Consider the following 24,573-nt stretch of genomic DNA (forward strand, 5'->3'; position numbering starts at 1 on the left):
GTGAGCTGCATCTCCACTAACGTCACGAACTCAAACCTGTGTATTATTTGATTTATAAAATGGGTCGAAAACTAACAGCATTTTTCATGTACCTTTGTGGGTCAATACCAGTCAGCTACATGTAGCACTCGTTCAAAAGTCAAGATGTCCGAAGATGTTCGTCCCAAACATTTACGCACGTCGCACTCGGAAATCCCGCACATGTTAAGTACTGTATGTATAAGCGTATACGTACGCCACATGTTATGCACAAGAAAAGTCGGCTGGCAGCCCGAACTAGAAGTTGTTTACAGGATTGACAGTGCTTAAAGTAGCGCGCGACGCACTTGTAACAACTGATTGAGTGTGCACTGCTAGTGTAAACATTCTGACGTCTGTGACTTTACGCTTTTTTGCACGGCCGTGCAATAGTAAGAAATCATGAACGCACACGTGACTCATTTCAGCGCTTCCAATTGGTTACATTCTCGAACCCACTTTATAATATACAAATGATGCACAGGATAGAGTGCGTTAGTGCGCACTCGAGGGTATTTACAATTGTGAAACATGCACAAGGGGAAGCCGAGTGCATGTTGCACTACATTGTAAATACCCGAGAGTGAGCTGCATCTCCACTAACGCCACGAAATAATCCGGTGCATCATTTGTTTTACAAAATGGGTCGAAAATTCGAAAACTAACAGCATTTTTCAGCGTTTTTCACGTACCTTTGTGGGTCAAGACGTCCGAAGATGTTCGTCCCAAACATTTACGCACGTCGCACTCGGAAATCCCGCACATATAAGTATGATGGGGGGTTGGGTTTCCGGACACTTAAGTTCCCGCATGAAAACTTACTTATTTTACATAGAATATGCACCCTTTACCTTAAAGACTTGATATAGACTCCTCATATAGGCCTACTAGACAACATACATGTACTCTGAAAACGGCGTGAGAATTAACCTGCTAAATCGTTGGATTTGCCCTTCAAAGTGACTCCATGTACGCGTCCGGTCCCACAACGCTTGGTCTACTGTACTGTACGTATAAGAGTATACGTACGCCACACATGTTATGCACAAGGGAAGAAAGGCCGGCCGGCCGGCAGCCCGAACTAGAAGTTGTTTACAGGATTGACAGCGCGTATGCATGCAATTCAAAGGAGCCGCCGCGCGCACAGACGATCGGCAATAGGATTTAACACGCAGTGCAATGGGACTAGAATAACCAAAGGACACGTGACTCATTTCAGCGCTTCCTATTGGCTACATTCTTGAATCCATTTTATAATAGAAACTACTGCACGCACTTTAGTGCGCGGATGCAAACCTCAAATACGCTTAGCCTGAACTCCCAAGTTCATTGACCCTACTTGCCAAAATATTTTTTAAAAAATCCTTCATAAATTCCCAAAAAATTCTCGGATCACTATATACCAAAATTTGATCATCTGTTACTTGTATCATTTTAAATCTTTCCTGCAAGTTTCATCCAAATCCGTTAACTACCTTTTGAGTTATTTTGCACAAGGACAAACACACAAACACATAAACCAACGGTAACGAAAAAATAACCTCCTCCTCCCTTGGCGGAGGTAATAATAATGTGTGTTCTTAGCAAAAACCGTTCGTAAAAGAGGTAAATGAAATTCGTTGGAACGTCGAGTGGGATACTCGTGAAATGATTGATTTCTTAGAAACATATAATCGAAAACGGACGGTAGTGAATTGTTGCTGTACATATACATAAATTGCCCAAAATCAAATAAAAACAAATCTTTCATTGTTAGCCGCTTATTAGAGGCAAATAACAAATTTGAGTGGGAGGGTATGGAAGGATAACAGATGACACAGAGAGCTTTCTTTTGTAGAAGGAACACTCTATCCAGTAGGTTCTGTTGAGTGTTGAGCGTTGAGTGATTACGTCATCACCTGATCTATAGTATGAATTATCATTGAGTGGTTTCAACTAATATCAGCGAGCTTTAGATCTGCGACGCGAACCCTGAGATAACGCAGCCTCCAGGGTTGGCCAAAGTTGTGATATAACAAATTCTTTATCTTTGAATTCGTTTAAGCGTAAGTTAATTTTTTTTTTGTTGAACTCATATTAAGATATATACGATTCATTACTTAGCTGGTCTTTACAGCCTAAGGGTTCATCGTCAATCATTGATTTCATCATTGTGTATTTTTTACATTATCTTATTTGTATAAACTTTGCTCGGCTGATCGAGCTGAAACACCTCAATTCCCTCTTCTGATCCCGCTGTTCAGCACCTCAATTCCCTCTTCTGATCCCGATGTTCAGCGTGTTGGCTTTTCCTTTCATTTCCTTTTTCTTTCTCTCCTTTCTTTCCATTATTCTTTTGTGTTTTATTACTGTCATGGTATACCCTACTGTAAAGTCATGTGAAGTTGTTGTGTTTCTACTGTCTTGTTCTGTCCTGTCTTCTTCTCTCCTGTCTTTGTTTTAAAAAAGTTTAATGTATTCATAAGAATCCTTTGAGTGGTTCACAATTTACAAGCATGCTTTTCAGTGAACATTTTCCCTCCAAACATAACTTTGTATTTTGCCGATGTGCATGTATAATTTCGTATTTATTAACCATTATCTACCATGTAAAGTCGAATACATGCCAATGTTATGTCTTCTGATTCATTTCATGTTGTGTTTGACGAAAAAGAAAGAAGGAATGAAATAAATGAAATTAATGAATGAATGTAAACAGCTGTCTCGTGCACGCGCAAAACACTGTTTTTTGGCTTAATTAGCGTGGTCTTAGCGTTCGCGTCGTAGATATTAAGCTCGCTAATATCTCTTTAAGAAAAATAGTGCACCTCTACAGATTATTTATGAAGTTTCTAATATTTGTGACCCATTTTCGTAAAACTTGTACATTGTGCAGTAGGGCCTATGTGTGCTTGGTTGCAAATATGAGTATGATTAGGGGATGACGACTGCTTTATTCTCTTTTCAGATCTTATTTACCAGGGAAACAAACGTGATTGGGATTGTCATTCGGTCACGCGGAAAATGCACAAATACATATACCGTCATCGAGCAGTCTACCACCGGTTTGGGTTTTGCTAAGTCGAGCTGTGGTTCTCAGTCGTCGGTACGCCGATCACCCTGGCTATAGGCCTACTGTGTAGACAAGAGGAGTACACCTCTAACACCACTGAGTGAATATCGCGGGGGGGGGGGGGGGGGAGAGAAAAGCAGTTTGCAAGGCACCAATTTTACTGTATGCAGCATTAAAGGAAACCCAAACCCAAAGAGAAATGTGGGTTGAGTGAAGGCATCATCACCAGTAGAACATATCGGGGCGTCACCGGCTTTTTCCAAGGGGGGGGGGGGGGGGGGGGGGTGCGTTCTGACACTTAATGTAACCTGCGAGATTTTTTTTTTTTCACTTTGATATATTGGTTCCTGTATCATCACGTATATGCATATACACTATACATTTATTCATCTATACATACATTGCTGGTGTCATACATATAGCCTTTACAATGTACACATAATTTGGGATGTGATATTGTGCGATCTGGTGCACACTTGGTAGAGTATTGTATTTCAAACATCATACTTAGAGACATTATCTTTGTATCTAATTTAGTACATTGATTGTATTGGATACGAATTGTCACAGGAAGTTTACATGTACTTTACGTATGGAACTGAAAATTAGCCATGGTTTAATTAAACACACACTGCCATACATACACGCAGCGACACACACACACACACACACACACACACACACTGATACATACGGGGGGGGGGGGGCATTTTCACACCTGAAATTCAACGTTCTGGTGCATACTTCTCGTGAATTTAGTGGCATTTTTTCCAAGCAAAAGAAAAACAAACAAACAAAAAATAAACAAACAAAAACGCAACATCTCATCTCTTGCTTCACGTGAGCGACATCACTGTGTAGGCAGAGTGATACATGGGAGTTGACAGGGGGAGGGTGTTGGAGGGGTAGCCCCTTCCCACACGGCGGAGCTTTTGCATTTTTAGACTTGAAATAGAACGTTCTGATGCACACTTCTGTGGAATATTCCGAAAAACTGTCAGTCCCCAAATGTGTCGAGTCTTAATTTGGGGGTAAGAATCGAGCAGGGGATGAGGGAAGTTTTGAATATATTCTAATTCAAGTGACAGATCTATATCGAACATGCTTTTTGATGAAATATTCTGAAATTTGTCAATCCCTCAAGTTTGCTAGAAGTGTGTGGATGGAGACCTAACGGGGAGCGTGTGGGAGGGGTATCCCCTCCCACGCGACGGAGATTTTGCATTTTCAGAATTGAAATTCAACAATCCGTTGCACAATGAGTGAAATATTTGGACAGTCGTTTATCAAAATAGAAAGAAAATTTTCCTCAGTTCGAGAATTATAGGTGGACAAAATGACATCTTTGCCCCCTTGTCCTCCGGGATTGATGCTCCTGCAAACGAGGAAGCTTTTGCATTTTTAGAATTCGAATGAAAATAGCTCATAAAGACATTTGGAATTTGGGAAGTTCTCAATCCCCCTAGACTTTGAGTGTGCTAATAATATGAAGAGAGTTGCAAGAGGGAAAGGGTTAACTGAACCCCTCCAACCCGACGGAACTTTTGCATTTTTTTTTCTAAGTGAAGGGACAGATCTGGCTTACACTTTTGATGAAACATCAAATCTGTCAATCCGAGGTGTGTTAAGTGGAAAAATAGACCGAACGGGGGAGGGTGTGGGAAAGGGTATCTCCCTCCCACACGAGAGGGATTTTGCATTTTTAGAATTGAAATTCAGCAACCTTGTGCACACCTTGCAGGGGCGGATCCAGGAATTCTGTAAAGAGGGGGCGCAACTAATATTTCTGGTGCCACTTCCGGGTTTCATTTCATTTTTTTCTTTTTATTTCTTTTGTTTTTAACGAAAAATAAAGGGGGGCGTGCGCCGGTTGCGCCCCCCTCTGGATCTGCCACTGCCTTGGATGAAATATTTGGACAGTTTTCTTTAAAAAAAGCAAGAAAATCTTCTCATCTCGGGAATCATGTGCTTGCTCCCTCCAATATTTTTAGGGAGGCATTTTTTTTTTCAGTCAAAAAGTCGCCCGTGAGCTGAGGCTGAGGCTGAGGCTCGCTCTTGGGCTCGCATTCTCAATTTGGATTCGACAAAAATTAATTTTTCAGAAAACTACACATTCCATCAACTTGAAACTAGCATAGGAAAGGGTAGCGATTATTCCCACTGCTTTCTGAAAGCGGTTAGTCAAGTGCTCTTTCATTATGCTGGAAAAGTGAATTTTCGTGGAATTATCTTTATATTTTCTTTGTATTGTTGTCCACACATACGTCATGAATAGTATAGAGTCCTCATCCAGCGGTTTCAACACCAAAACCCCAAAATTCATAACTTTTGCATCGATTGTCCGATTTTCCTCAAACTTTCACTGTTGTGTTTTACTAATATTGCTAATTTCACTAAATCCAAATTTTTCTCTTTGGGTTTGGATTTTCTTTAATAGGGATGGAAGGGGGGGGTGTGAGTATCCTTGGACAAACACGATAGTTAGAAAGCTGTACGTTCCACCTGTAACAGGGCAATGACAATGAAATTCAAATAGCATTTAAGAAAATGAGAATAGAATTCAAATAGCTTTTCACTGTATGCTGCTATGTGGGACAAGTATCAATTGTAAATTGGCAATTATTGCCCAAAACAATAATAACAAAATAATGAGAAAGTAAAGAGCGCGTTATTGGTCTATTGTCACTTGCAAAGGGAGAATCACATTGAATTACACCTATTCACTGCACTTGGAACTTTGGAAGGATTTTTTGTAAACTAAAATACCTAACTCAGTTAAAATAATACAAAGCGACCTGAGCAAATAAAGAAAACAGATATACAATTTAACTCAGGTCCCATAGCCAAAATTGCGCGATAGAAACATACTGATAAAGTATACTACAACACAAGGACTCTATACACTTCCAACACCACTTTTCACTACTGCAACATGAACTGCGACAGACTAATGTGCGTCTTGAAATTCGACCTTTTTTTTAATACAACCGACAACCAGTATTTCTCATTGAAAGTGATGTCTCATTGTTTATTTTCCAGGTTCTTTCGTGTGGCAGCGGATCGAATTGGCCCAACGACACCGAGGTGGTTTACATGAGAAAATATCCCATATTGCTAGAAATATTTTATCTTAAGATCCAACGTTTTGTGGACTGCGTTAATGTGCAGTTTGAGGTGTTATATGTCGACGCATAGCATAAATACACCTTTGATCAATCAATTCCTCATGGACATCGAATTAAAAAAAGATCATAAGGATTATGATGAAATAGCATTTATAGGGAATGGCTAGTAGCTGATCAGTGGGAATCAGTGGGAATGCTGGGGGATGATTGTTCCAATCCTTGTGGGATTCATTTAAAAGTACATTATAATATATCTATTGTTGTGTGAAAGTTCTTTGCTTCAGAATGGTCTCATATTCGAGTAATGTGCAGTTTAATCGCCCCGTCACTGTACTGGCATGCTAACCTGGAAACATTAAACAATCATCTCCCAGCATTCCCACTGATTCCCACTCATCAGTTACTAGCCATCCCCTTTAAAGAATATTGCCAATCTGGTTGAAAAAAAATATCGGTAGTTTGTTAAAAATCAGAGGTAACTCACATAAAAAATGTCAGATAACACTATATTAAATGTGACCTAATAGAGTTTTTGTGATGAAACGCAAGTCCTTGAACTCTCCATTTCTTGTCATAGTATGTAATCTGAAGATATAGCAGTCTGCAAATATCACGTTTTCAGATCGTAGTTTGATAAAGCTTTTATGCCAGCGAAGGTATAATGGAATGAAATAATAACTTTAAACAAAAGTCAAGCGATGTCTAAGCATAATTATCTCAAACGTTAAACATATCTCAAAAGTTCAGCATGTCTTAAACGTCAAAGCATGCATCTTAGATCTGAAAAAAAAAATGAATATCTCAGCTATAAATGTCAAAGGTGACGGTTACCTGTTCGGCGTCCGTCGTGCAGCGTGCATTGTCGACCTTGCTTCGGGACGTCGTAGTAATGTGTTTGCTGGTTTGTTTGTTTTGGAACGTTCTGGACCCTTTTCATCAATTTAGTCAAGCTGACAAGTTGTCAGCGCTGACAATTTCAGCAAAATCCTTGGTTTTGATTGGCTGAGATGCTCTGGTCACTGACTGTTACTATGGTGATTGTCAGAGACTGACAACTTGTCAGCGCTGACTAACTTGATGAAACACCCCCCTGGTCTCCCTTCTAAAACCCATGGTCAGATGTTAACATGGTTAAGAAACTTTAAGAAGAGTCAAGGATGGGGGGGGGGGGGTGGTTTTTGACATCGCACCCGAAATTTCTTTTGAAGAGTTGATTTCTTTCTTCTTCTTCTTCTTCTTCTCTCTCTCTTCCTCATTGGACTCCTGAGAAATTTAAAAAGGAGAACTGGCCAATAAAGTGTCTTTTAGATAACAGGAAAATCAATATATTTTCCACTTATTCTAAAAAATTGATAAATTAGTATAATTGGATTGACTTGACGCTTGTATACTTGGAAATGTATGTATCCTGGACAAATATAATGATCTATTTGGCTGACACTTGATATTTAGAAAATGTACTATGTATCCTGGACAAAATGTTTTATTGGCTATAGGCATTTAAACACTTAAAAATAACGTAACATATTTCCAGGAAAAAATGTAGAAATTAGTGCAATCAGATATGTAATATGTGTACTGCATGGGGAAGTGTACGGTGGTTAATTAGATCTTATGTGATTGTTGTCAATCAATCATCAAAATTTGTTGTAAATATAGCTGTACTGGAACTTGTTCATTGTTATAGTATTCGTAATTGTACCATTACCTGCCATGTGTAAAGGATAGGACCATGGACTTGGTATCTATGCCAATAATCCTTCGTTTTGCTTTGTTTAGCAATAAAGACGTGATTACAACAAATAATGTCATGAGATTTTCCTTTTTGTTCGATATCTCTCGAGTTCTGAAATCCCATTTTGATCGCGCAGATACGCACACACACACAATCACACACACAAACACACACACACACACACATACACAGATATATTTACTCTGATATAATCGATAAGACAGATTTTTCGCCATCAACTACCATCTCCGATGTAATCTCTTCTGGTTCTTTCTCATCCCCCCTCGAGGCTCTTGCCTTCCATGTTCCTGCTACTACCATCACGATTCTACAAATCACTAGTCTTGTATCACGAATCCACCCGCATTACATTTCCATAGCTGTCTCTGACAGCATTTAGACTAAAATTTGCAATTTACGCCGCTTTCCATGGCGCCCTTCAGCGCTTTTATTGTTTCGTATGCATCTTAAGAACCTCATAAACTGCAGTGAAATCAAGGAAATGCAAGTCAAGATCTTTATGACGGAGAAGTTTATTGAATCGTCTCTATACCTGAATTGTGTGAATACACATTGAGGTCACGACAGACTATACGCCACTAAATGACGCCAGGCATTCTCGTGAAATTATTCAGATTCTTTTATTCTTTCACACAGTTCCCTGTTTTGTCGGTATTTCCTCCAGTAGGGGAAGGTATACCAATAAACTAATGAGGAAGGAAGCGACTTGCCAAAGGTAGAATTGGGAAAAGTTAATTCGTTTTGGGATTTATTTTCCTTTTTTTTTTGGCTTTTGAACAGACTGCATGGTGACACCAAACGTCAAGCTTTTTCCTACGGTAATTCATATGTTAAAAAGTATTGCCACAGAAAATAAAGAATCGTTTCTCGCCATGATTTTAGACTGGAAAAATAGAAAAAATACACAACAAATTATTTTCTTTCCTGGTAGTGCCTGGGACGACAGCTCTTTTATTTCCTTGGCATTCATACTGTATTGAAATGTGCGAAGTCTGATTAAAAAACCTGTTCGGGTAAATGCAAAGCGCTGGAGCAGTGCAGAGCAGACGCGCTGCCATCATTCAATAATAATCATGGACGTTGAATATCATAAGTTTAGGATGAAGTTGATTTGGCTTCTATAGATAGCTTTCCCGCAATGGAAAGAAAAGATAAGGACATAAACAACATGTCAAAGAAAAAAAAAGATATGCACCAACGCTTACCAACGCTACAAAGATGAAAAAAAAACCTACAGCAGCAAAAACATATTACGCCCAATATGACACTGATAAATGAACGAAACTCAATTCTACTTAGGTGTAAAAGCAGAAGGTAGTGCCAGAAAATGAAAGAGAAAGTGAGGAGTAAAGTCCTGAATGCAAAAGGACATAAAAAGATGAAATTTCTTATGATTAGGTTCAAGCGGAGAATGAATGTTTAGGACAAGTCCCTCTAGACGTCGTACTGTAACAAGTGATTGCCAATGGCGCGCACTGCAGCATGAATCTCTTCAATGGTTGGCTGAATCTGGTCTTCTGGAAGCAAAAAGCCGTAGTCCCCAGTGTCTCGCAGCTCCACCGTGTACGCGTACCTGGCGCCAAGTCCCCCGTCGGTGTCCTCACCTAGCGGATCAAAGTCGCCATATCCCCAGTCCTTGCTGGACCCGGCAGCTGGATCTACGAACGGATGTTCAAATGGCATTGGTCGTAACCGTTCATTCATAATACCTATCGCCACTTCACGGCATTTACTTTATAGTGCTTTCCCTTGTCCTTCGACACGAATTTGGTGCATTCTTTCCAATTCTTGCACCCGGCAGATGGGTGTAAGAAAAGCATATTTCAAAACAAAACAAACTGGAACCTCCCTTATCACACCGTTCGTTTAAAGAATATGCTCATCTCAAAGTTGTGTGATTCACAACACACATTACTGAAAATGCATAAAACGCGTTGTCTTCCAGAGTTGAATTAAAGCAGCAGAAAAGCTACAACAACAACAACAACAACAACAACAACAACAACAACAAAGCCTTTTTATATTTCAGGACTGATGTGCAACAAGTTGATTAACACTGTTTCTGAAACGCGTGAGTTTCCTCCTGCTTCTGCGAGGAAGTTTTTACTGGTGCGAGTCGTCTTGACGACGAATAAGGTTATAATCAAAAGCTCCACCGTCAGATGGCGTCAGACATTATTATTATTTTTTTTTCAATCATTGTCTTAATGTGTAATTGAAAAACAATTCTAACTGTACACGGTGTAGACAAACTCAGTCCATGGAGCTACTACACAATTTCGGCATGCTAGTTTTCGCTTCTATAAAAATTATGACAGTCGCTCTATTGTTTCTATCAGACAAAAATGGTACCCTATCATATTGATTGCTTTGCTGTTGGATTTTCTTTTTTTTCATAAATCAAGTGCCAACAAAATCCTAAAAGTACTTCAGGTGTTTTACAAACTACGAATTCGTTGCTTTTGAAAACTTTACATTAGTTCACTATAGGTCTAACATTAGGTTATTTTGGAATCGTTTCATTTTTAAAAATCCCTGCTCAAGGTTCACTTTGGCATCATTTACATGTAGATGGTCACATTAACGCTGAAGTCAATATTTCCCTTCATGTATGTAAATTATTCGCACATTTCCGCCAGACATAAGTAGATAAAGGTAAAGTTTTGAGGTCAACGTAAATGATTATTATCACTCTTCAAATATCGAAAAACACTGAAAAGGACAAGACAAAATTAAGGGAAACCGCATCAACTACAACAAAATTACTATCATCGTCATCATCATTATCATCATCGACAAGGACAAAGACAAAAACACACGAATACTCACACGAAATGTCATTCCCTGCACCATACCGGTAGGTCATGCCGTGTACATCAAAGATAGCGGAAGACATACTTGCTGCCATGGCCATCTGTACAAAGTATCATGATTATGACGAGGCTGAAGTGAATGACTATTTCTTTAAAAAAAAAAACTAAACAAAACAAACAAAAACTTATACAGATTCATCGCATTGTACGAAAGCCAACAAAGTGTACTTCTATTTTATGTATTGTTTGCACTTCTACAAATTTCATAATATCCTCAAAGTTTCACACTGTCATTTTATAGCAGCCGTCGGGATTTCGTTTTTTGTTAAGTTACAAGGAGGAAAGGAGAGTCACGTGACCAGACAACGGATTCAATCTATTTATTCATTTTCTCTTTTGCCTGTGAGCGGTGAAAAAAATAACAACAATGAAGACATACACGTGCATACTTATACGCACACATTTTGGAGAAAGAGTTTTCGTCAAATATTTTTGTTTGCACAAAGAGTACTTCAAGGAAAGTCAAAAATGTGAGAGGAACGCACGTAATTTTTAACTTGATAACTGACAAAGAAAACGCCCATCAAGTTGAGGAATCGGCCATTTTCCCCCTTACTCATGATTCCTGATTATACTAGAAAATGGCTGCAATAGACCTTAAAGGCATACGATCGTCATCCCTTATGGCATACGTAAACTCCGAACGACCGAAGTTTGTGCATGCAATTGCGCAATGTCAGACTCGGTGCTATATCCATAAACGTGTGGGACAATACTGCCACTGAGACACGTGTGTGTGTGTGCGTGTGTGTGTACGCATCATACATAAACATTGTCACCGCGAGCTGCGGTGATTGGAAGAGAGAGGCCAGAAGGCGCGTGGCTCTTTTGGCCTCTCTTCATGCGCATGCGCACTGAGCTGAGAGTGTGCGTCCATTCGGAAGCTCTCGTGGCTCGCTCGGACAGCCGTTTTGGGTTAGGAGATTTGTAGCACAGAGCTCTTGTAGTCTAGCGTGTTGTTCGCTGACCCATTGAACCAGCGCTATTCTCATTCGGGGGTCACTACATTTGATACAGAATGGGGGAGGCAGCGTGTTGCGTTCGTCTCCGTGCCGTACAAACCACTCGCCACGATTGAGTGCCTTTAATACCACCCACAGATAGACTAACAATCTTTACCATGAGTAAGTGACGTCCAGAACCAATCGCAGAATTAATAAACAAATATCATAATTGTAAAAGAAGCAGTAACCACAATACACTGTTACAAAAGAAAGAAACAAACAAACAAACATTGGAACCGTCGAAACAGACAGTCACCTGCGCATCGTAATCGTCTGTGCGATAGTTCGTTTCGGTGTACGACCACGGGGCGATGATAATTTGCGTGTAGCTGTGCCAATCGATGAAGAGCTTGAAGTCCTGGCCCTGGGCCTTTTTCTCCCTGAGGAAGTTGACCACCGCCCAGATCTCGACCTCCGACAGAGCATTTGATCCATGGTAGATGTCTGAACACGCCCAGGGACTCGTACCCACGCCTGGATGCAGCGGAAGAAAACGGGAATACCGTATACAGAGAGGATGACTGAAACAAGGGGCTATTATACAGGTAGATACATTCTCTGTATATCATGACTATGCCGTGAAGAAAGATGATTGATTACTTTGCCTTCAACGGATGCCTGCATTTCGGGATTCCCGCAATTCGTTATTCCGAAAGTTCGTTATTTCGAAACACACAATTCCGAATGCGGTATGTATAAATGTTCGTTAAGCAGAAACAGAAAATGAAATAAAATGTATCCAGGGTTTGTTAAATCTGAACACTGTGGTGGCGTTACAGTGTATTCCGAAGGTTCTTTAGTCCAAAAATAAATCTTCGAATGAACGAACCCCCTTTTCATCTTTTTTTTTTCAATTAAGGAAGGTTCGGAACAACGAACTTTATTTCATTTTCGGAATTGCAAACTAATTTGGAATAACGAGCCCTAGGAATAAAAAATTGTAAATCTGTATTTCACGATACTTTCTTCGGTGACTTTCTAGTGTTATGGCTCTTGTAACGGAATTTCTCATTATTTCTCCAACTGATAAGTTGTCTTGGCGCAAACAACTTGTTGGTCGAATTCTCGCTAAAATCAGAAGCCGAAAACGCATGGTGAGAGAAGAGGGGAAACGGCTAAAATTTGTTGAACACATGTTCGTTTACCTCCCCACTCGTAGGGCCAGTTTCGGTTACCATCGGTGCCAATGCAGGAGGATCTTTCATTAGGAGTGCGAGTTTTACGCCACAGTCGGTCCTGTCAATAATTCAAAATGAAAATGCACATAATCAACAATCCACATTGAAGGGCCAAAACCATTAAAAATGTACAATTCAGGTTTTGAAATTTTGAAAAAATAAAGTTTTCTCAAAAACATTCCGATAACGAAAAATTGCTAGAGGATACACTGAATTTCAACTTAAACAAAAATGAGCAACAAATGTTGCAAACTTTTTATGTTCTGAAATTTGAAGCTGAACATGAAAATTTCACCACTGTAACTTACGTTACTGCGCTTATTTTTCTTTGACCATATTCATTCTGTTTAGGGATGGACAATGCAACTATCCTTCTATTGGTGGATAGTTTCGAAGATATGACCAATCTTATTTCAATGTGCCTGCTATATTTTTCATTCATTTGAGGAGTTACTGTAACCGTGAATTAAGATATTGATAGATATGATGGAGGTTGTTAACTATGTAAAGTTAGATTGTTTCCTATATCTTTTTTATTCGTACACATAGAACTTGCAGAAAACTGCCAAATGATTTTAGATGGATTTGTCCTACACATATTCTCAAACAATCTCAGGAACCATATGACAAATGAAAATGTGACTGTTTAAACCTTGGTAACGTTTGTTACGCATATGAGTCACGTATGTTACATAAATATATTAAACACTAAAAAAGAAGATACATTTTAAGAGTTCTAATAAATATCAAGAGTACCAGCGTTGCAAGACCTTCAGTACTTCTGGAAGCAGATTTATTTAATTGCCGTCTGATGTTATCGTCCTTAAAGTATAATGTACCATACATTTGACCTAATATGAAAAATTGGAATAAGATATTCAAATTTCAAGAGTTTATTTTGTCTGAATATTATGAGTTTCACTGCAAAATTACCTGTTGAAGTGCCCTGTTTAAAACCAAAGGAATGCATTTATATAAGAGTCACTAAAGACATTGTCAAGAACCCCTAAAATGTATCAGTGTGTACTTTAAACAATTGTAACGTATGTTTCAAATGTTTCCAGATTGAAATATTTATCACTCGAAAGTGGAGATGCATTGGAAAGTGCATTAAAAAGGAATGATGCATCGCTAAGCAACATTGCACAGTGTGAGTGCACAAGCTGGTCAGCACTTAACTGTTTAGCATATCAAAGTTTACATCAATAAGGTATATCAGGCATAAGAGTGAACAATGGGAAATAAATCACAGCGAGCCCATGAAGTTTAAAATTCAAACACCAGCACTGCTTTATGATTAATAATGCATGATTATCACGAGTTTCATTAATGAACAAACCATGCATTAGTGTTGCTTAAAACGTACAGATTTCTTGGCACATTATTCAATAATGTGCCATGGTAAGTTTTAAGCAACGATAATGCATGGTTTTGGTAATAGTCACAAAAATACAGAATTATGAACAATTTAAGAGTGGTCACGTAAACAGGTAAATTGACAGCTTTCTCACGGTTTTAGATTGAGAGTATAACTGACCTATGACACACTAGTCTATAAAGACAACAATGATAAACACAAAAAGGCGCACCTTTCATAATTTGGATACCCCCTTGTTTTGTTCTTGGGGGGGGGGGGGAGGCAATGGAAAAGGCATAGAAATGTCAGAAGAACAAATTGCAATTCTTCTATTTCCATTACATAGAATAAAAGTTCGGTTACAATTAAAATTACATCATTGTAAAAGACAACTGTAAACTCACAATCTGGTATTTTTCTGCAAAAGGCAACTTTCAATAAAAGGTTTAGTGGGTAAGCTAGTGTATAGGAGAGAATAATGCAAAAGTGGCGAGTTGTATTAGAGTGAAATTATATAAAATTTGGTAAAAGAGCGTTAGTATGACGCTTTCTTCTATATTCTTGGTTAAACGTCATATTTTCATTAATATCTCGGAAGAGTTTAGATTGGGTAGAATTTTTTATGAATGATTTTCGGTGCATAAACAAGGATATTTACATATTTATCCTTTCAATTTGATATCTACAAGCCAACACTTTTATCCAGTACCTTTCATTGTAAAGCATTCATAAGTATATATCATTAGCAATTTTTCAAATTTGTGAATCAATTTCCCTGTCAATCCTTGTCAATCAAGTCGACATTATCACCTTCCCTTTGCTGAGATCGGTTTAAGTCTTCTTTTATTTTCTTGCCGAAGGCTCCGTGCTTTTTAACTCTTTCATTTTTTTATCTGCGCTCTTGTTTTTCCCAACTCTTAAGATTTTCCACAGGAACGTAATACTTTTTTACACGTTGTTTCTCGGATTTACTCCCTAAAAAAAATCAAGTGAAAGTATTCACTCTTAACGGGGTGAATAAGATAAAGAGTGAATTTAGAGTGAAAATGTTCATTTTCACTCTTTTTAGAGTGACCTCAGGGACCACTCCTAAATCTTCGAGGGATCCCTGAGCTCACCCCAAAATGAGTGAAAATGAACTTTTTCACTCAAAATTCATTCCAATTTTACTCTAAGTTCACTCTTTTTTGTATTCACTTCATGAAGAGTGAATATTTTCACTCAATTTTTTAAGAGAGTAAGGAAGGCTTCTTCTCCAATCTTTTCCTTTTTTCCTTCTTCAGTAATCGGCCTGAATCTTGGCTCTTGATTTTCCCATTTTGACCTCTTGGAACCCAAGGAGTAATGATAAGATTTCCTTCACAGAGAAATAAGAAAATCCATACTGCAAATCAGTAATAAAATATTCTTACATAATTACGTAACCTACGTTACCTCTAATTTCAAGGAATGAAATGTCACATAATGAATTTGGTAGACTACAATCACTATAACTTTGAAGTAAATGATATGATAATCAAAATGAAAAACATTATTTTCATCATTCATATATCATTAACATACATATTGGATTGATTTTGATAGAGTGATTGAAACCTACGTTACCAGGGTATTCAGGGCCTCATTGACAATGATTATCGCCAAAAAGAATGGTTAGTTCAAGCCTAAAAGTTAAATATGTTTTTCATCTGTTTATTTATGGATATTAGTCTTTTTTAGGATAAAGCTTTGGTGAAAAGTACGACAGTGTACATGCAGATGTAAAATTGAAACCTACGTTACCTTAAGTGAAACCTACGTTACAACATTGACCCTATGTTTAGGTACCTTAATGTTGTATAAATATCTGAGTAAGGTGTACACTTGTTATTCTCCTCGACAAAACAAACACCAAAGTACTTGCTTATAGTAAAAGTGTACCAATATTTGAATGTAATTACACTAAACATGACTTTGAAAATATATATACCGTTCGCTCAGATACTGAGAAAGATCTCGTGCAGTCAATTCCCTGTGAGTCGTCAACGTGATGCGCCATTTTGTCGCAAGGACTGTTTCTAAGCAACTATGGAGTAAGATGGTTCTAGATAGCACTTGTTATCAATGAATGGTTGCAATGTTAGTGAATCTAATTAAGATTATTTTTTCGGGGGTAACGTATGTTTCAGTAACGTAAGTTAAATCTGACCTTCGATGTGACTTTTTCAAGCGATTAGTAATGGCTCATAATTGAAAACTCAGTGGAGAGATTGGGGTACCGTATGCATATGTTTGGTATCTTCCTTGTAACATTTTCATTTTTAATTTTCCATAGCGGTGGTAACGTATGTTTCATTTCTTAACCATACGGTCTGAAACATGTTAGTGCTTGAAGCTTTTTCTCTGCAGCAGATAACCAGGTGGCACAACTATTGTTTACAGCATTGGACGAGACATTTTCTAAGTTTTTAGGACAGATAATTCACAATTTCAACCCCAGGGAATGTTTTAAAGGAAAACTTGAAATCATGGTAACGTATGTTTCACAGGCCTTTGCGACAATTTTGACTTGTAAAATAATTCAACTAAATAGTTTTCAATTATATTTCTTTTTATTCTAACGTGTAGGTAAATGGCTTAATTTGCTTTAGAACAAGTTTTAATGAAAAAAGATAATGCTTTCATTTGCATAATAGTAACATATCGGCAAAACTATTGATTTGCGACATGCTGTTTTTGGCGGGTTTACCATCTTTATGAATGCATAACTTCCGAAAGAATCATAACTGGATGTTCAAATTCTCGGCAGTTCTAGTTAACAATGTACTAACGGTAACTATTACCCGAAACTTATGAAAATCGGTCGTTGCTTTATTTTTTCTTTGGTAAAACTATTGCGACAAGTATTTCACTGAATTGTACATATTTAGTGGTTTTGAACCTGAAGCCTGCTTAATGACTATACAAACTGACTACAAACTACAAAGTGAGAGTGTGATGACAAATTATTATAACAGGTATACGTATGGTCATAATGACGCTGTAACGAATATTGAAGACTGAAATATAGTCACAAAGGTTTCAAATGGACCATGTCCCCTGCTCTAGAAAGTCATAGGGGTAACACGGTTTTCCATATTCCTTTAATTCTTGTAGAAGATTTTTGTTGTTGCATTGTTATTAAACTTTAATTGCTTCTATATTATGAGAAGTAAGTGCATGATTCGTGATGTGTTTCTGTTTGCAGCTTCACGTAAATGAATTAACTACTACGTTTTGACAGCAAAAATAGCTCTACGATCATAGCGAAAACAATGCCAAGAATTTTCCTGCTATATAGTACTGGCATCACGGTCGATGATCATAGGGCGGTGAGTTAGATCAGTCGGTAGCTCCTCACGATCCAAAGGACCCCGGTTCGATTCCCGGGATCGACCCACTGAGCAATGTTGTGTGTAATCATACCGTCCCCTCTGGTAGGAGGCAAAAGACTCTGCCCCTCGGATAAGACATAAAATGGGTGTCCCGTGTGTGAGAGAGTCACAACTCATGCACCTAAAAGATCTCACTTCATTTATTCATCACAAAGAGCAGGGTGTTTAACCCAGTGAAGTGGTCCCGCCATATATATCCAACTGGACCCCATGGAAGACCAGCTATTGCAGCTGAATATGGGCTATCCAGCCATCCTCTCAGATAGAAATAAAACAAACAAATATTTTGTCATTTTCCATTGTGTTGAACTCTGTAAAATGAGAAAAAAAAAATATCCGTCACAAGCTTTTTCTTCCGGTGTTTTATTCTGTGCCCATGTTTTGTTTTGTTTTTTTAATTTGTAAACAGTGAGGCAGGAACGAGAGCTAGTTGTGTACTCTCGAGATGCAAGAATGAGATGAAGATAATGGAAAGACGGGTCAAAGGTTACCTCCTCCCATGTGAATGCGTATCCATCGACGTTCAGCGACGGAACGATGTACCAGTCGATATTATCGAACATATCGACCACCAGCTGATCATTCGCTCTGTAGTCATCAATTAGCTGAGTGAAAGGGTATATGGCGTCAATCTAACAACATGAGTTATTTCAAGCATTTTCCCATTTTCAACCGACCCTATATAATCATCTATGAGAATTAACTCCTTTGATAAGAATGTAATATTAATCATTTAAAATTAATAATAAACACGATTCATACAAATCAACAGCAGTGCCGTATAGCGTATATAGAGTAATTTTTATCTTGTACATTGTATCATTTATTTACGCAGATACAATCTTATCTTTGTTTCATATGTTTTTCATATCCAAATAATACAAGATTATTACAAATAACGATGATTTGTACAAGCAGGTCTACACCAAATTTCTGATAGAATAGTAGGCCTACATTCCTATGCTACACATACTGCATGAGTTATACCCCAGCCCATTTAATGAACGATAGATGATTAATATGACTTCACTTCTAAAAATTAAAGCTTATTCTTATAGGTCATAATAGGCTATACCTTTTGTGTGAAGCCCATGACTGTGGCTGGAGAAATCCACTCCCTGGCGTGAATACCGCCCTCAAACCACACGGCAGGTGGGTTCTCTTCAGTACTTCCTGTGCCACGGATCTATGAAAGGAAGCGCACAGTGATTAGTACAAAACTAGTGAAAAGAGTATAGATATAATGTGATCTAGTTGTCGCATATATAGTTGGCCTCCACAGAAATAGCGTACTTTGGACATCACCCCCCCCCCCACATCTCTATCTAGCTCTAACAAGAATTGAATTCACCATATCAAGTAACGTTTACATTTAATGTAAGTGACTGAAGAAGATATAAAAATTCGAGCCAGGAAAAAAGGACATTATAGAATTCTGTGTACAAGACGAGATACATTGTAGTTTGGATTTATTCTAAAACCGCAGCAACTACACTCTGCTTGATGTAAGTATAAAGGGTGTTTTAAAACAATGGCTCTTTGATGCTTTCCCGAGATCATATAATTACTTGTTCGTTGCCATAGCAACATGCTGGTGTACAGTCTGCTTGGTGTAAAGTGCGAGACGAAAAAAAGAAGATGTCACATGTAACAATGAAAGTGTTCATGTAGAGTCAATGCAGGTTCGGCGCGAATTAAAAGATGGTAGTGACCTTCAAATATTCTATGTAGACTTAATTTCCGTTTTCTTTGACATTTTTCCTACTTTTGACACTTTTAATATTGCCACTTAATGTCTCACTGTCAAGAGAATACTGCTTTCTAGATTGTCAAACATTCTCAATTTCTAATGGTTTCATCTTTTTTTTTTTTTTTTTTTTTTTGGTCTCTGGGCTTTGTCAGACAACGTCAGATGGCTGTAAGTTCCAGAGAAAATGAAAAAAACCCTAGTAATTATTAGTCCTAGTTTTTCCTCCGTTGATCTCTGAAAATACCTTCTTTTTGAGCTCCCCTGTATCCTATTTAGCAGTTTACACAATACGAGTTTAGAATCATACCCTTGATCTCGAGATCATGTTATCTGTAAATGGATCACAATATCATACCATGGTCTGAATGTGATCTGTTAAGGACACTTGCCTGAATCATGCTTTCTTTTTCTGTTTTGATGATGGAACTAAACAAAACTATTGAAATGAATTGAATTGAATTGAATTGATTAATGTCTCAAACCAGTGGAATCTACAATATACATATATATATATATAATTCTTCCGTCATTCTTCCGTCACACACAGATATATATATAATATATATATTATATATAATATATATATATATATATATATATATATATGTATATATATATATATATATATATATATATATATATATATGTATATATATATATAATATATATATACATTGTACATATATATCCTCACCTTGAATCCGTTGATTTCCCGTCCCTCGTAAGAATGCCCCAGCAGGAAAGGGGTGAGAATGTCACTATTCTCGGCAACTATATCAGTGACCCACTGTTGAATCTACGGATAATAGGAAGGCGATGGATGTTAAAATGATAATAATTCTTTGTTCTTTTTCTCCATTATGCTTCCTATTACTTTTAGACTTCAAAATGAGAATAGAATAATTTGGAAACATAAACAGACAAAAACAAAACACACAGGTGGTGGACACATATATTGTTTGGTGGTATTCCGTGCGATGCATTCAATTAAGACAGCAGAAAGAACGACTATGAACGCATATATTATTGTCACCACTTCATGTTTTTTTTTTCAGTGTCTATGTTTTTATTCTGATTTTTGTAATGTATGACAGTGTAGATATAAAACACAGCCCATCAGCCTTTTCAATCCAAACCAAGCGCTGAAACAGTAACAGATGGTTATGAGACAGTACCATTAGTACCTTGCTATATCCATCTTTCACCTTCTAGTGCTGTGTTGATATCAATGTTTATAATGGATCGGACCTGTTCTTGTCTGAGAAGGGCCCTGTAACCTTTCATCTCTAGAATTTTGGCTTTGAAATAACCGGTTGTAAAAAATAAGAAGAAATGAAAAACATACGAATGTATTCATAAAATATCCGGTCTACGATTACATGCTTTATTTTTTCTGGCTGCGTGGGAGTTCGTGTATCAAAGTATTTGTTTTGTTTCGTATAATAATGAGTTCTGGATTGTATTTTTTGATCCTTCCATCACTTGGAGATAACAATTATTGTGAACTTTTTATGACGAAATCAGAAAATATTAATGTCTTGGAAAGAAAAGAAAAGCGAAGAGTTTTCCTGCTCCATTTCGACATATTTGAACATCCTTTTACATTTGTTTCATCACTTTAATCGTGCATTTTGATGTCAGGTCACAATATATGGATTACAGTGGGAAAATAGCGGGAAAGCTTGCCTCGTCGTAAGTGTGGTACACGTAATAGTTAAAATCGTTGAGGGCAGTGCTGGGAGCACCCTTCTCCTCCCGCCTCTTGAGAATAGCAGACATGTGATTGGACACACTACTGCTGACGTCATCCATCATGACGTCAAAATTTAAATCCAAGTGAGACATCAGTTGACGAAGGTGACTTTGCCGTCTGGGCGGTACCATTATATCAACGGGGTGGCCGGGTATCCGGGAAATGTCCGTCCAGAAATCGAGCTGCAGTAAGCGAAAAAAAACAAAACACCGTATTAAAAAAAAAAAAGATAGAGGGAGAAAAAAAAAACCACACGAAAATATGTGTAAATGCAGATCTAAAACACACAATCAAAAAGAACATAACAAGACGAAATCCAGAAAAAAAAGACTTACAACAGAAAACAAAATCATGACATGCAAGATATTTCCTCCGACTCTACGCCTTAAATATTCATGAATTTCCATTGTCATGATAGTTAGAATAAAAACATATTTGAAAATATCTCAATATATGGTATAATGTAATGTAACATTGCATAATATTACATGATATGAAAATATATATGCAATATGATATAACATACCGTAATTATATATATATATATATATATATATATATATATATATATATATATATAGTATTATATTCATATGCAAATCATTATGTTTGCATATCAACAATGCTGGTAACAAAGTAGCCACTTCAGTCTGATTACACTGCACGCGAACTTTTTTTCAGTGAGAAAGGCGAAAATGTTCTGCTGGGAAGTAGACACCTGCCACGGATCTACTAATTAGACCCCTTATCCAATTAACATCTTTATCAGTTTGTCTAAGATGCTGAGTCTCACGCGGGAACTCTGCTGATTTTCTCACAATATTTGTACAAGTCATCTCAAGACTGTGACTAAATACTGCCCATAGATTGGCGAAGATATTCAGCACACAACAGAGAAGTAACATAAAATGATAGAATGTTACATACGAAAACTCTTAAATTGACAGGTGACCAACTGCCCTATATACGTTACAGATCAAATCTCTATTATAGTTCTCTCGGGATAACTCATGGATGGAATTTTCCAGAGTTACTGCATGGAAAGACAAATGTTTACAAAATGGTGTAATATCATTTCCCGTCATGAAAAAAAAAATGCAGGGCACTGCATTTTGTTGGATGTTATATCGAATTTATAACTAGAAGTCAATGACCCATGAGAGTTTACTACCAATGCGTCTACCATCGAGACCAGAAATAAAAGCGTCCTTTTTTTGGGGGGGGGGGGGGGGGGTAACGCTGCTGCTTGTTAGTTTATCGTTTCTTTTTGTTGTTGTTGTTGTTGTTGTTTTTACTATAAATAAACAGATTGACCACTGTTAATACCTACATCATATCCGCTCTTCGATTGGAGGTCGACCAGCCATTCTGAGTGACCGTTGGATGTTGGAGTTATCCGCCACACCTGGTATCTGGTATTAGCAAGAGGATTAAGAACAGTTTGAAAAATTAACATTAAATGTGACAAAGAAAGACACAAATGCAAGGGTAAGTTGAAGGAGGGGAGAGTCGGGGAGGAGGAAAGGATTCGAGAAAAAGTATTATCGCTTTATGTCATTCTAAGCGGATGGGAAGGGTGTCACAGGGGATGAGGAAATGGAAGAAGATGTTACGGATATTTTTCCGAGCCTTAAGCCTATGATATGAAGTATACAAACACGTTAAAGGGTTGGAAAACACAGATATATGTTCAGAATACGATAATTTATCAATTTATCGAATACACTTACCCTTCATATTTCGCTGACGCGAAATAAACCACTGAAATAAGGAGAACGAGAAGGCAACGTGTAGTCATTGCAGCGGAGCTGTGGTATCACTGATCTGTCTGAGTTCGAACACCAAACTTTTAATCCAATCGTATCAGACATCAACGCTGTCGCGTGTGAAAACGAAAGGTGTCCGAACTTCGCACTTCGTTTGCTCGTAGTCTGGCTCCTATATTCTCAGTACTGTTTTCGTCAACGTGAACCATGATTGCAATGAAAAATTTTTATTGTTTGCTTTTTGTTGTTTTATGGGGCGGTGATAATGCCGCAAACTAATATTCTGTGGTGGAAAGACAACAAGTTTGCGTTAGTGTGTCTGTGACATTTTTGTGATAATGAAGTGCCGCGTTTGTTCTAGATGGCGACGAATTCTTTAAATATCGCGACAAGCAATCGCAGTTGATAGAAAGACTCGACCACAGTCTGAAGTATAGACTAGAGTATAGGCCAATATTGGCATTCGACGCAGAGATCAACTTTATCGTAACAAGTTTGATCATTACCACGACTTTCTTAGTCTTTCCGTGAAAACACATTCCAGTCATATTCCGTAACATAACATTACATTTCCAATTAACGCTTCCGATCTAGCTTCCATTCACTTTAAAGGGAATGTACAGTACTGGTTAAGGTGGGGATTCATGTTTTGAACATTCCTGAGTGAGATAATGAAAAGCCTCTCATGAAATATGAAAGAGCATGTAATTCTAAGAAGGATTTAACGTTTATTTGATGAAAATTGGTTTTTAAATGGCTGAGATATCCAAAAAAAAAGTGCTAATAATAAAAGGCGACATGCCACAACTTTATTAGGATCTCTTTGTTTCACCTTGTTTTTGGATATCTCAGCCATTTCGAAACCGATTTTCATCGAATAAACTTTTGATACCCCTTAGAACTGCATGCTCTTTGACATCTCATAGAGTGGTTTTTAAATATCTCGCAAAATGTTAAAAGCTAAATCCTCACCTCGACCAGAACTGTACACACCCTTCAACCACTCTCTGTATTCATCTCTTCCCTGTCTCTCTTCATTCTCTTTCCACGTCTCCCCCATCCCTCTGTCTTCTTTTCTCTCTCTCTCAACTCATTTGTCCTTATCCATCTCCCTCTTACCTTTGGGTTAAAAGTATTTTCAAAGTTGATAATACGCATTACCAATGGTTTTGCTCAGCACAAAATCATAATTATAAAATTTATTGTTTTGCTCAGCTCAGAATCAACATGGAATTCATCGTTATATACTTGCAAGTTGTCTTGGGAATGTAGTCACGGCAGTTCTTATCTCATCTGAGGTATAGGTTTTAGTTTTTATTTCAGAGGATTTGAGTGACAAAATTACCGGTATTTGTGTATATAAAAACAGTTACCATACCCCAGAGCTGATATCATAGTCAATTGATAAAGATGTGCAAATTGCGTTGATATTGATGGAATGAAACTTAAATGTCCGGTTTACCTTTGGGAACAGTGATTTAAAACATTTTCATGATATGACATTTAATGCATATTTGAAGGTCTGTTG

The 24,573-nt window shown here is 37.7% G+C and overlaps 1 protein-coding gene across 1 annotated transcript; it reads right to left on the reverse strand.

The window, feature by feature from the left end:
• Window positions 1–1,325: 1,325 nt before the first annotated feature.
• LOC139736681 (carboxypeptidase B-like) lies at window positions 1,326–23,077 on the reverse strand. Its single transcript, XM_071647429.1, has 11 exons — window positions 23,010–23,077; window positions 22,610–22,691; window positions 21,213–21,461; window positions 20,221–20,322; window positions 18,852–18,962; window positions 18,268–18,381; window positions 12,974–13,064; window positions 12,085–12,302; window positions 10,781–10,865; window positions 9,405–9,609; window positions 1,326–1,353 (listed from the first exon to the last, which is right to left on the reverse strand). The coding sequence occupies exons 1-11, from the start codon at window positions 23,075–23,077 to the stop codon at window positions 1,326–1,328; spliced, it is 1,353 nt and encodes a 450-aa protein (XP_071503530.1).
• Window positions 23,078–24,573: the final 1,496 nt, after the last annotated feature.

Source organism: Diadema antillarum, unplaced genomic scaffold (assembly GCF_040938485.1).
Source record: "Diadema antillarum isolate AM-2024a unplaced genomic scaffold, OU_Dant_1.0 seq00000662_RagTag, whole genome shotgun sequence".
NCBI lineage: Eukaryota > Metazoa > Echinodermata > Echinoidea > Diadematoida > Diadematidae > Diadema > Diadema antillarum.